Below are 13,316 nucleotides of genomic sequence, written 5' to 3'. Positions count from 1 at the left end.
CTCCACTATTGACCAGGACACAGGAGTAAGACAGGCACAATTCCTCAGACTCTTCGAATAGTTGAGCAAATAACACTGCCAGCACATTATTCCACACAAACAGCAGAATTGAGAGCTCTGTTTGCAGTCCTTAAGCAAGGGATAGCAGAAGTTATCACAATCAATTTGGACTTGGCTTATGTACCTACCAGCGTACATTCAAACATCATGAGATGGAGCAGAAGGAGCTTCCTCAAGTTGGATGGGAGCCCTGACATGCAAAGGAATCTCTTAGAGGCCTTAATAGAGGCACTTGCCCCACCACAAGCGGTGGCAGTTGTGACGTGTGCTGCACACACAAACGGACAGGACTGTGTGTCATGGGGGAATACATTAGCAGACTGGGGAGCTAAAGATGCAGCTAGGCGAACAACCCTGTCCATACTCAGGTTCACAATATAACCCAGTCTTAGTGGCCCAGGCAGCCTTGCCGCATCAGCCACAGCCAAACTACCACAGGTATTATTACGCCTCATTATGGTGAGACAGCACGTTTACATCTTCAAGACCGACAGGAAGCTGCTCCACTGCACGAGAAACAATTATGGGAGGCTAGAGGGTGCTCTCAGTCGGGGGATGACCTAACCTATAGACAAATATCCATAGGTAAACCAGTGATGCCTCAGGCCTTACTCATAATAGCGCTTGATCTATTGCACTTACAAGCTCAGATCTCGAGAGATTACTTGTCTATGCAGATATGTGTACCCAGGCTAATGTCCCTTGCTCGCTGAGCCTCAGGATTTAAGCCAGCCTGGTTGATGGTGATAAACAGAAACCAGTCCCAGGATGCTTGTTTCTGGTCCAGGAAGGACCTGGCCTGCTGGACTACTCCAATGGGGGAACAGGGTCAAGCAAGATTTGCATATGGCCGGTGTAAGGAAATGCCTCCTTGGCATGGTTACCCCCTGACTTTTTGCCTTTGCTGATGCTATGTTTTGAATTGAAAGTGTGCTGAGGCCTGCTAACCAGGCCCAGCACCAGTGTTCTTTCCCTAACCTGTACTTTTGATTCCACAATTGGCACACCCTGGCATCCAGGTAAGTCCCTTGTAACTGGTACCCCTGGTACCAAGGGCCCTGATGCCAGGGAAGGTCTCTAAGGGCTGCAGCATATCTTATGCCACCCTGGGGACCCCTCACTCCGCACAGACACACTGCTTACCAGCTTGTGTGTGCTGGTGAGAACAAAACGAGTAAGTCGACATGGCACTCCCCTCAGGGTGCCATGCCAGCCTCTCACTGCCTATTCAGGTATAGATAAGTCACCCCTCTAGCAGCACTTACAGCCCTAAGGCAGGGTGCACTATACCATAGGTGAGGGAACCAGTGCATGAGCACTGTGCCCCTACAGTGTCTAAGCAATACCTTAGACATTGTAAGTGCAGGGTAGCCATAAGAGTATATGGTCTGGGAGTCTGTTTTACACGAACTCCACAGCACCATAATGGCTACACTGAAAACTGGGAAGTTTGGTATCAAACTTCTCAGCACAATAAATGCACACTGATGCCAGTGTACATTTTATTGTAAAATACACCCCAGAGGGCACCTTAGAGGTGCCCCCTGAAACCTTAACCGACTATCTGTGTAGGCTGACTAGTTCCAGCAGCCTGCCACAACCGAGACATGTTGCTGGCCCCATGGGGAGAGTGCCTTTGTCACTCTGAGGCCAGTAACAAAGCCTGCACTGGGTGGAGATGCTAACACCTCCCCCAGGCAGGAGCTGTAACACCTGGCGGTGAGCCTCAAAGGCTCACCCCTTTGTGCCAGCACCGCAGGACACTCCAGCTAGTGGAGTTGCCCGCCCCCTCCGGCCACGGCCCCCACTTTTGGCGGCAAGGCCGGAGAAAATAATGAGAAAAACAAGGAGGAGTCACTGGCCAGTCAGGACAGCCCCTAAGGTGTCCTGAGCTGAAGTGACTAACTTTTAGAAATCCTCCATCTTGCAGATGGAGGATTCCCCCAATAGGATTAGGGATGTGACCCCCTCCCCTTGGGAGGAGGCACAAAGAGGGTGTACTCACCCTCAGGGCCAGTAGCCATTGGCTACTAACCCCCCAGACCTAAACACGCCCTTAAATTTAGTATTTAAGGGCTCCCCTGAACCTAAGAATTCAGATTCCTGAACCTACAAGAAGAAGAAGACTGCTGAGCTGAAAAACCCCTGCAGAGGAAGAACAGAAGACACCAACTGCTTTGGCCCCAGTCCTACCGGCCTGTCTCCTGCCTTCCAAAGAACCCTGCTCCAGCGACGCTTTCCAAGGGACCAGCGACCTCTGAATCCTCTGAGGACTGCCCGACTTCCAGAAAGACAAGAAACTCCCGAGGACAGCAGCACTGCTCCAAAAGAACTGCAACTTTGTTTCAAGGAGCAGACTTAAAGACCCCTGCAACTCCCCGCAAGAAGCGTGAGACTTGCAACACTGCACCCGGCGACCCCGACTCGACTGGTGGAGAAACAACGCTTCAGGGAGGACCCTCCGGCGACTCTACGACTGTGAGTAACCAAAGTTGTCCCCCCTGAGCCCCCACAGCGACGCCTGCAGAGGGAATCCCGAGGCTCCCCCTGACCGCGACTGCCTGAACTCCCTTTCCCGACGGCTGGAAAAAACTCTGCACCCGCAGCCCCCAGCACCTAAAGGAACGGAACTCCTGTGCAGGAGTGACCCCCAGGAGGCCCTCTCCCTTGCCAAGGTGGTGGCTACCCAGAGGAGCCCCCCCCCTTGCCTGCCTGCGACGCTGAAGAGATCCCTTGATCTCTCATTGATTTACATTGCAAACCCGACGCTTGTTTCTACACTGCACCCGGCCGCCCCAGTGCCGCTGAGGGTGTACTTTTTGTGTGAACTTGTGTCCCCCCCGGTGCCCTACAAAACCCCCCTGGTCTGCCCTCCGAAGACGCGGGTACTTACCTGCTGGCAGACCGGAACCGGGGCACCCCCTTCTCTCCATTGCAGCCTATGTGTTTTGGGCACCTCTTTGACCTCTGCACCTGACCGGCCCTGAGCTGCTGGTGTGGTAACTTTGGGGTTGCTCTGAACCCCCAACGGTGGGCTACCTTGGACCAAAAACTGAAACCTGTAAGTGACTTACTTACCTGTGAAAACTAACAAAAACTTACCTCCCCCAGGAACTGTGAAAATTGCACTGTGTCCACTTTTAAAACAGCTTATTGTGTTTTATGTCAAAAGTATACATGCTAATGTAATGATTCAAAGTTCCTAAAGTACTTACCTGCAATACCTTTCAAATGAGATATTACATGTAGAATTTGAACCTGTGGTTCTTAAAATAAACTAAGAAAATATATTTTTCTATAACAAAACCTATTGGCTGGATTTGTCTCTGAGTGTGTGTTCCTCATTTATTGCCTGTGTGTATGTACAACAAATGCTTAACACTACTCCTTTGATAAGCCTACTGCTCGACCACACTACCACAAAATAGAGCATTAGTATTATCTCTTTTTGCCACTATCTTACCTCTAAGGGGAACCCTTGGACTCTGTGCATGCTATTCCTTACTTTGAAATAGCACATACAGAGCCAACTTCCTACAGCCGGGTCCAAACTGGGGTGGCATGGTGAGCATACTTTGGCACCCCATACGGGGTCTGGCCCCTTCAGGCCAATGACACTGGCTGGCATTGCAAAAACTGAAGTCTTTGATTCATATGCTGTATGACTGTTGCAAAATCAGACTTTTCCGTGATGTGACAATAGCAGTTAAGCAATTTTAATGATCAGCATTAACATACTCAGAATGAGAGGTATTTTGTGCACCCCCTAGGGATTTGACAGACAAGGTGGTCATTCAACTTCTTGCCTTCTTATTTGCTGTTACCCTTAAAAATATTGTCATTGAAAAAAGGTTCTCTCATATCATGCATGGGGGTCTTTGATGAGCTACCAATGAAGATACGACTGACATAATAGGCACATTGTATTCCAAAACTGAAAGAGAAACTGACGAATAAGGGGATTGATTTCATCTTTATCTACAATATGTGAAATCCCCTTGATCTAACGAGGTGTTATTTCTTCAAAACCATAATCACGGTCACAGAAAATAAAGATTCATTAAAGTCTTTATTCTATCCTTCCCAAATATGAACGCCATGGCAGTTTTATTTCATATGTAATGAAACTGGGGTGGTATCCTTTTTCTTTCTTTTCCACGGTCTTTCTATTGTTATTTTATATTTGTTTCATTCGTTGATTAATATTACTCACAATTCAGCACCTACAACCTGAATAATATTTGTTAATGTGAGACAGGTGCGTTCACCTCTCCAACCTGCTGAGTTAACCCATTTAGTTTGAGATTATTCAAGACAGTTCATTTATAAGAGCCTAGTTAATTCTTTCTATATGAGAAAGAAGTGTGGATATAGACATCTACTTGCTATGTGTTGTCTATTGTGTAACAGTTATAGAAAAAAAATTAAGAGATTAGCCATTGTTATACTAGCAGGACATCGAGGAGAGAAGTAACTTTTGCTATTACTATTTATTTTTGTGGAAACTGGGTGGACAGCAAGTAGCTCATTGTATGTTTACTTCATATGTGCTACAATATTAGTTGCCATGATTGCATTTCTTTCAATTGTCAATTTTATTTTTGGAAGAAAAAGATTTTAAAGTAATAAAAATAATATGGTACAGAAGTCAGGGTCAAGCCAAAATACACTTGTGCTTATGGGGCAGTGTTCCAGTGCGGTTACAGTCTCCAATTAGGGCCTATCTAGTACCATTATAAAATAACATTCATGAAATCTTTTCATCTCATTTCATCTAGATCCCTAAACATGTAAATGCTCCAGTCTCCATTCTTAACAAAAATCTTGTTGTGGTAAATACCTCGATGAGTTTGTCAGATATAGTATTGATTTTTCAGCTAATACTGAAGCCAACTGAAAAAATATGCCACAGATCTCAGAAGTCACCCAGAGGAATAATCTAAGCCTATCTGCATGCAAGGAAATCCAGTCTTCCTATTCAGGACGCCATTTACCTTCTCAAACTAGCTGATCTCTCTGCTTTGTTGGTAAAACCATAGGCTTGTTGGATCTGCAAAAAGACATCCCTGTATTTTACCACTACTTGACAGAAAGGAGAGTGATAACGCTCCATATAATTTAACAAGAGGAGACTCAAGGCACGTGAATCCTCACCAGCATTCTGTGGCCCAATACCATTTTCATAAACAGAGACCACTCCTAAGCTAAATGCATTTTCTACATCCAAGTTCAGAACTGCTATCAATTCAGTCGCCAATCACTACATACCAAGAAAATGATTCCATTTTTTAAGACTCAATCAAGCATCTCTAATGGGTCACTGACTAACATGGCCGGCAGCAACCAGCAAAAACTATGATGCAATGTCTCGTGTACCTAATAACATGGCCTACCATGACTGCATGTTAGCTACACTCCCAGAGGTGGAGCCCAGGTACTGACGGCATTTCAGATGTACCATACAAAGTGAAACCCTATTAAGAAATATTGGATTTAGATCACAAAGGAGAAAACCATAATGGACTATTTTTGATCTGAAGCTAAAAATCTTAAGTTTAAGCAATAATTAACTTAAGCAAAAATACAAAAGAACAATACACCAGAAGCCCAATAACGTGCACACTTATTTAGTATACATTATGTGGAGTGTTCAATCACCTTGCAAACGTGGAAAACATAACTGTAAAAGGGAAAAATGGCAATATATACAAGCAGGAAAACTTACAGAACTATGGAAGACCAGACCTTAGTGACTGGAATTCTAGCTATAAGGGTACAGGCTGACATTTCTACTGTTTTCATGGAAGTATTTCGTAAGGGTAAACCATAGCACCCAAAACATCCACTTTTTTTTTTTTAAAGTTAAAAACAGGATTAAGCAACACTGAGGGAAAAATGTTTGCAAATGGTTAAATTGGACTCTCTTTTTATGTCCAATGTTGAGAATCTATACATGGATAGACGTCAGTAAATATCAGTAGAGAAATGTGTCTCTTTTGCTCTAAGCAGGACAAAAAAAAAAATGGTCAGGCAACCCCATGAGTACAGACCAAGGCCTAAGACCCAGAGCAGAACTATCCCATTTATTCTAAATTTTATGATAGACATGTTTACTTACGGGGAGCTTCTGGTCGCTTGACGAGCAGCTTGGCGTTCTTTTCTTTTCTTATCTGGTGGTTTAGCTAGGACTATTTCAATGTGTTCACCTTCTAAGTTTTTCCTATTCATTTCAGACATTGCCTAAACAAACCAGAAAATATTTCAAATAACTGATCCAAAAAGAATACCTCTTTATCAAGCACTTTTTAGTGATGCATAAATTATACATGTCAAGTTCAGATCCTTGATTAAAAACCATAAGGCTACCTTAACGGCTGCATCTCGATCCTCAAAATGCACGAAAGCGTAGTCCTTTAGCTTTTTCACCCTTTCCAATTTTCCAAATGCTGAAAAAGCTTTTTCCAATATTTCTTCTGTAACTGTAGCAGCCAAATTCCTCACAAACAACACTTTTACCTGATAAATAATTGTAAAAAAAATATATAGTTAGAAATAAAATGGTATACACAAGATCATTTGAATCAATTCATATACAAATAAAATAAAAAAAAAAGTCTCAATTCCTTTCAGGGTACCACAGTGTTACTTCCCTACAAAGGGTAATATAAGATTATTTTGTATTAAAATGATGTACGAGAACTCAACAAACTCGGTCAAAGAACCCACAATATCACACACCAAGGAAAAACCACCACATTTTTTTGTTAAATAAACATATGTATTAAAAAAAATTATATGGCGCATAATTGTCCTTGTGCAATCTCCCACTGAGCTTCAGTTACGCTCAGTGACATGTATACTATTCAGACGACACAAAGGGAAGGCCGAGTGGAAAACTGATAATTATATTAACACCTACTGAACAGCAAAAGCAGTTGCACTGTAACATTAACATCTGAAAAAGTGAAGGCTTTCGTGTTCAGGAAGCTGATGGCAGCCAAATTTAAAGACTTAAAGTGCCAAATTGTAAGATTCTGTACCTGGGGTTGGAGTGAAACAGCGTCTTCATGCTGCACGAGGAAATCTGGGCACAGTGGTAACTTAACAAGGACGGATGGACATTTCCAGTAGTAATGAGTACAACAACTGATAAGCCTATGTGGGAGCTTCACTGGTGCTTACCACATCTCTATTACTATGTACTGAATGGGCTGTAGTAGCAGAAAAAAAAAAAAAAAAAAAAAAAAAAACCCCAGCAAAGATCCCTTGCCAGCTGATCTATAAAGCATTGCCCATTTATTGTGGTTTCTTGGAGGCAAAGGTTTGGCACTCTGCATGGTCTTGTGTGGGAAATAGTCATTACTGGAAGTACTGTAGCACACAGACATATTATATGTATTTATGAAGTGCATTATCAACTTTGAAAGTAACCTTGCGCTGAGGTGTGTGCCTTGTTCTACTTATGGTAGGTTGATGAACTGAAAAGCCAGGCCTTAAGCGTTTTGCGGAGCTTATGAAAAGAAGAGGTGGCTTAGATGTGAAATGGGAGGCCAGCCCACGCTTTTGAAACGATGTATGAAAACATCCGTTCTGATCTGGTTCAGTGTGTTTGAGATGTGTATGAGGAGAAGTATTGCAGAATGGAAGTGTCTAGGTGGTTGGTGGAAGGAAATGAGATTTTTCAGGTAGGTGGGGCATGAGCTGTGTAATGCCTTGGATGTGTGTATGTGAAGAGTTAGAATTGAGCACGTTTGTGTATCGGGAGCTAGTGAAGCTCCCCGAGATGTGGTGTGATGTAAGTTCTGTGTGGGAGATTGAGGGTGAGACTGACTGCAGAGCCCTAGATGGCTTGTAATGTTCTACTGAGCTTCTTGGTAATCCTGGCGTAGAGGGTGTTCCCATAATCCAATTTTCTGGAGGCTGGGCCATGAGTTAAGGTTTTTCTTATTTTGCTTGGGAACCATGTACCGCTCTTCCTCACAACCTTCAAGGTATGAAAGTATAATGCAGTGAAGGTGTTGACTTGTGCACTCATATTGAGTTTGCTGTTGATAAGGATTCCGAGATTCATGAGGTGTGGGTACAAGTTTGGCTGGCCACCAGTTGGAGTCCCCATGGTGAGGTGTTTTTGCCAAAGATCACTTCTGTCTTGTCTATGTTCAGCTTGAGACAGTTGGTTTTCATCCAGTTAGAAACTTCGGTAATGCAGAAGGTGGACTTCTTTCTTGCATCGATGATCTTATCCAAGAGGGGGCGTATGAGTCGCGTGTTGCTTATCCAAGAGGGTGAGTCAAAGTTGTGCCTCGTCAGCATAGGAGAGGATGAGGATGTGTGAGCTGATGACTTTGGCCAGGGGGGAATAACCTATGCCTTAAAGAGGGTGGGGCTCAGCAATGAACCTTTCGGCACTTCACATAAGTCTGCAAACTTCCATCAGGGTAAGGTGCCAGGCTGATAGCTTGTATTCTATCCATTAAGAAGGAGCAGCTCCAGCGAACGTCAACCTCATGCAGGCACCTCATAAGGATGGGTGTGAGACTGCCAAATGTGGTAGAGAAATCCAAATGAGGGCTGCAGTGTCTCCTGTCATGGATCAAGCAGATGTAGTATGTGGCAGCGATGAGTGCTGTTGGTCTACTGTGGTTAGGCTTAAAGCTGGACTACTTGGCATTGAGAAGCTGGTGGTTGCTGAGGTGGTCTGTGAGATGTCAGTTGTTCAAAGACCTTTTTGGGTATGATAGGAGTGAGACGAGTGTGCAGTTGGAAGGCATGGCTAGGCTAGCAGCAGCAGGAGCATGGCAGTGGCAGGTTTTCAGGTGTCCGGGAATGTTGCAGAGTCGATGGAAGCATTGAGGATTGGTGTTAGTGCTTCACTGATCGGTAGGAGTCTTTTGTTGAGGCGTGGCGGGAGCAAGGGTAAGATGGAGCCCAGAGTGGATGATCTTCACTGTAGAAGCAATTTAAACAGTGGTGTTGGCAGGCCACAAAGTCAAGATTCATTCATCACATATTCAATGGTGCGGTCTGTTGAATCAAGCCAGTGCCCACTCCTGGGAGGGATTTCGCCACAACTAAGACCTGGAGACAAATGGCACAGTGCGAGTTTTTTCCGCTGCTGTGGACAATTATAGCAACTGTGCCTACTTGTATTTAAAAGCAGAACATGGTTGTCGTGTCTGTCAATTAACTTGTTGTGAATGATGTTCTGAGAAGCTTACAGTGTTAGCTGAAGTGGCCTCATCTAGTAAACTTAGGTGCAACAGTTGAGGTTGCTGCTTAGACCACTGGCTGAAGACTGACCTAGCCCTGTGTGCGCTCCCTATGCCAGGAGGGAGGCATCTGTATTGATCATTAGTTGAAGTTGGGGGATGGGTTGGTAGGGTGTGGCCATGAAAGTCTATCTGCCCAGTAGTAAGTACTTTTGTTCAACCACTGCAGTTTGTGCTGAACACCGGGCTCCACCTACATTACATCGTCCCACTGACCATACTTTTGGGACTACTGTCTCACAAGCCACTTGCAGAGGGCGCCACTGCAACTGGGACTAGCGCAATGCAAAATACCATCATTACCAACAGTTTCATTATCATTCTCACTATCAGAGATCTTAAAGGCTGGTTAAGTGCAGGGGATTGTGCCATTGTTTTGCCCGCCCCTGGTCTATCCACAGTTGTTACAACTGAGGCCACCTTAGGAGTACTACTTGGATGACTGCCTTTCCAGAAAGGCTCCCTGGGGATGGTAATATTGTCTGTGCTGCAGGCGACAAAACACAGACTTTCGATTTTTGGAACACTCCAATGACCTTTACAGTACTAGCATCTTTTAAAACTTCAAGCACAGTGTTTGAGGCCAAAAGAGGCGTTCGAAAAGATGCAGGGTGATGGGAGGAATGCTTGCAAACCCACTAAACCAAAACTGGTCTACCGTTGCTTGTGTTCCTCTTGAGAGAGGACCTGGTTTGGCAGATCAAACTGGACTGTTCCTATTGAAGCATGACCAAGACTTATTAGAAATGGCTGGGGCTAATGTAGGGTAGCATAGTGGGCAAAACACAATGGGTTTAAACGCTACCCTAAGGAAATTGAGATTAGGCCTATCTTTCTAGATGACTTGAAGTCTATCATCGTTCAGAAACTGGCTCAGCAGGTTATCTGTGTTGACGCTCTTGGCTCACATCTGGACCTGGAAGAGTGAAGTTGAAGGTGTTTTTCAGTGTAAAGAACCCTTGGGGCAGTGGACAGCACAGAATATAAAAGCTCTCTCCAGTAGCAGTTAAGCCTGCCATTTGACTTTGAACTCCAAATCCAACATAATCTGTGTGAAGTGGGAGTGAAACCCTAGATGTGGTGTTTGTCCAGAGTATAGGTTTAATCGAGGGCCCTGGAGAAGAACGGTCTTTAATTCACAGTCATTTGAGGACACAGTCCAGACTGACAGTTCGGAGAAGCATGGGGAGTACAGTGCCCACCCCTTTTGCAGTATATGTTCCTTCAATGTCTTCAACATCTTCTTTGGCTGGTGACTTGGGAGAGCCCTGGTGATGCATCCTGTAATTTTCCTATTGTCTTTCTAGTCCGGGTCAATTGTTTTTGTTGTTGCAGCAAAATGAAAATGTCACTTACCCAGTGTACATCTGTTTGTGGCATCAGTCGCTGAAGATTCACATGTTGTGCATAGCCCGCCATCTGGTGTTGGGTCGGAGTGTTAAAAGTTGTTTTTCTTCGAAGAAGTCTTTCGAGTCACGGGACCGAGGGACTGCTCCTCTTTGTCTCCATTGCGCATGGGCATCGACTCCATCTTCGATTGTTTTCCCGCAGAGGGTGAGGTAGGAGTTGTTTGTTAGTAATAGTGCCCATGCAATGGAGTGAATAAGTATGTACCTATTTAAGATTTAATATATTTACAAATGTACAAAGTTGAAGCTAACTTCCAAACGGCTACAGGCTCCCGGGGAGGTGGGTGGGCACATGTGAATCTTCAGCGACTGATGCCACGAACAGATGTACACTGGGTAAGTGACATTTTCAGTTCGATGGCATCTGTCGCTGTAGATACACATGTTGTGCATAGACTAGTAAGCAGTTATATCCCCAAAAGCGGTGGCTCAGCCTGTAGGAGTGGAAGTAGTCTGAAATAAGGTTCTTAGTACGGCTTGACCTACTGTGGCTTGTTGTGCGGATAGCACGTCTACACAGTAGTGCTTGGTAAATGTGTGAGGCGTAGACCATGTGGCTGCCTTACATATTTCGTGCATTGGAATATTCCCTTGGAAGGCCATGGTAGCGCCTTTCTTTCTGGTTGAGTGTGCCCTTGGTGTAATGGGCAGTTGTCTTTTTGCTTTAAGGTAGCAGATTTGGATGCACTTAACTATCCATCTGGCTATACCCTGTTTCGATATTGGGTTTCCTGCGTGAGGTTTTTGAAATGCAATAAACAGTTGTTTAGTTTTCCTGATGTTTTTAGTTCTGTCGATGTAGTACATTAGTGCCCTTTTGATGCCTAATGTATGTAGTGCCCTTTCAGCTATGGAATCTGGCTGTGGGAAGAACACTGGTAGCTCTACCGTTTGATTTAGGTGGAACGGTGAAATAACCTTTGGCAAAAATTTTGGATTGGTTCTTAGGACTACTTTATTTTTGTGTAGTTGGATAAAAGGTTCTTGTATTGTAAACGCCTGAATTTCACTTACTCTTCTTAGAGATGTGATGGCGATGAGAAATGCAACTTTCCAGGTTAGGAATTGTATTTCGCAAGAATGCACAGGTTCAAAGGGTGGACCCATGAGTCTTGTTAAGACGATGTTGAGGTTCCATGAAGGAACGGGTGGGTGTCCTTGGTGGTGTCCTTGGTGGTATAATTCTTTTGAGGCCTTCCATAAACGCTTTAATGACAGTTATCCTAAATAGTGAAGTTGAATGGGTAATCTGCAGGTATGCAGATATTGCTGCGAGGTGTATTTTAATGGAAGAGAAGGCCAGGTTCGATTTTTGTAAGTGTAGTAAGTAACCCACTACATCCTTTGGAGATGCGTGTAATGGTTGAATTTGATTATGATGGCAGTAGCAAACAAACCTTTTCCATTTGCTTGCATAGCAGTGTCTAGTGGATGGTCTTCTAGCTTGCTTTATGACTTCCATACATTCTTGTGTGAGGTTTAAGTGTCCTAATTCTAGGATTTCAGGAGCCAGATTGCTAGATTCAGTGATGCTGGGTTTGGATGCCTGATCTGTTGTTTGTGTTGTGTTAACAGATCTGGCCTGTTGGGTAACTTGACGTGGGGTACTACTGATAGGTCTAGCAGTATTGTGTACCATGGTTGCCTCGCCCATGTTGGTGCTATCAGTATGAGTTTGTTTTGACTCAATTTGTTTACTAGATATGGAAGGAGAGGGAGAGGGGGAAAAGCGTACGCAAATATCCCTGACCAGTTCATCCATAGGGCATTGCCTTGAGACTGCCTGTGTGGGTTTCTGGATGCGAAGTTTTGGCATTTTGCGTTCTCCTTTGTTGCAAATAAGTCTATTTGAGGTGTTCCCCAACGTTTGAAGTAAGTGTTTAGAATTTGGGGATGAATTTCCCATTCGTGGACCTGTTGGTGATCTCGAGAGAGATTGTCTGCAAGTTGATTCTGGATCCCTGGAATAAACTGTGCTATTAGGCGAATGTGGTTGTGAATTGCCCATTGCCATATTTTTTGTGCCAGAAGGCACAGCTGTGTAGAGTGTGTCCCCCCCTGTTTGTTTAGATAATACATTGTTGTCATGTTGTCCGTCTTGACCAGAATGTATTTGTGAGTTATGATTGGTTGAAATGCTTTTAATGCTTGGAAAACTGCTAGTAGTTCGAGGTGATTTATATGCAGCTTTCTTTGATGTACATCCATTGTCCTTGTATGCTGTGTTGATTGAGGTGCGCTCCCCACCCTGTCATGGAAGCATCTGTTGTTATCACGTATTGTGGCACTGGGTCTTGGAAAGGCCGCCCTTTGTTTAAATTTATATTGTTCCACCATAGAAGCGAGAGGTATGTTAGGCGGTCTATTAACACCAGATCTAGAAGGCGACCCTGTGCTTGTGACCATTGTGATGCTAGGCACTGTTGTAAGGGCCTCATGTGTAGTCTTGAGTTCGGGACAATGGCTATGCATGATGACATCATGCCTAGGAGTTGTAATATCTTCGCCTGTATTTTTTGTGTTGGATACATGCGTTGTATAATCTTTTGGAAATTTTGAACCCTTTGTGGACTTGGAG

At 44.3% G+C, this 13,316-nt stretch overlaps 1 protein-coding gene across 4 annotated transcripts in view; it reads right to left on the bottom strand.

Annotated features, from left to right (window-relative positions):
- Window positions 1-13,316, bottom strand: part of HNRNPR (heterogeneous nuclear ribonucleoprotein R) — a 355,793-nt gene that overhangs the window by 48,699 nt on the left and 293,778 nt on the right. For all 4 annotated transcript variants that reach the window (XM_069223913.1, XM_069223912.1, XM_069223911.1 and 1 more), the window contains 2 exons: window positions 6,427-6,576; window positions 6,179-6,300 (listed from right to left, as the gene is read on the bottom strand). In XM_069223913.1, coding sequence (XP_069080014.1) covers window positions 6,179-6,300; window positions 6,427-6,576 — 272 coding nt within the window. The remainder of the gene's footprint in view (window positions 1-6,178; window positions 6,301-6,426; window positions 6,577-13,316) is intronic.

This window comes from Pleurodeles waltl, chromosome 3_1, assembly GCF_031143425.1.
Source record: "Pleurodeles waltl isolate 20211129_DDA chromosome 3_1, aPleWal1.hap1.20221129, whole genome shotgun sequence".
Taxonomy (NCBI): Eukaryota; Metazoa; Chordata; class Amphibia; order Caudata; family Salamandridae; genus Pleurodeles; species Pleurodeles waltl.
The sequence above is the reverse complement of the archived record's forward strand: the minus strand, read 5'-3'. Positions and strand labels throughout refer to the sequence as shown.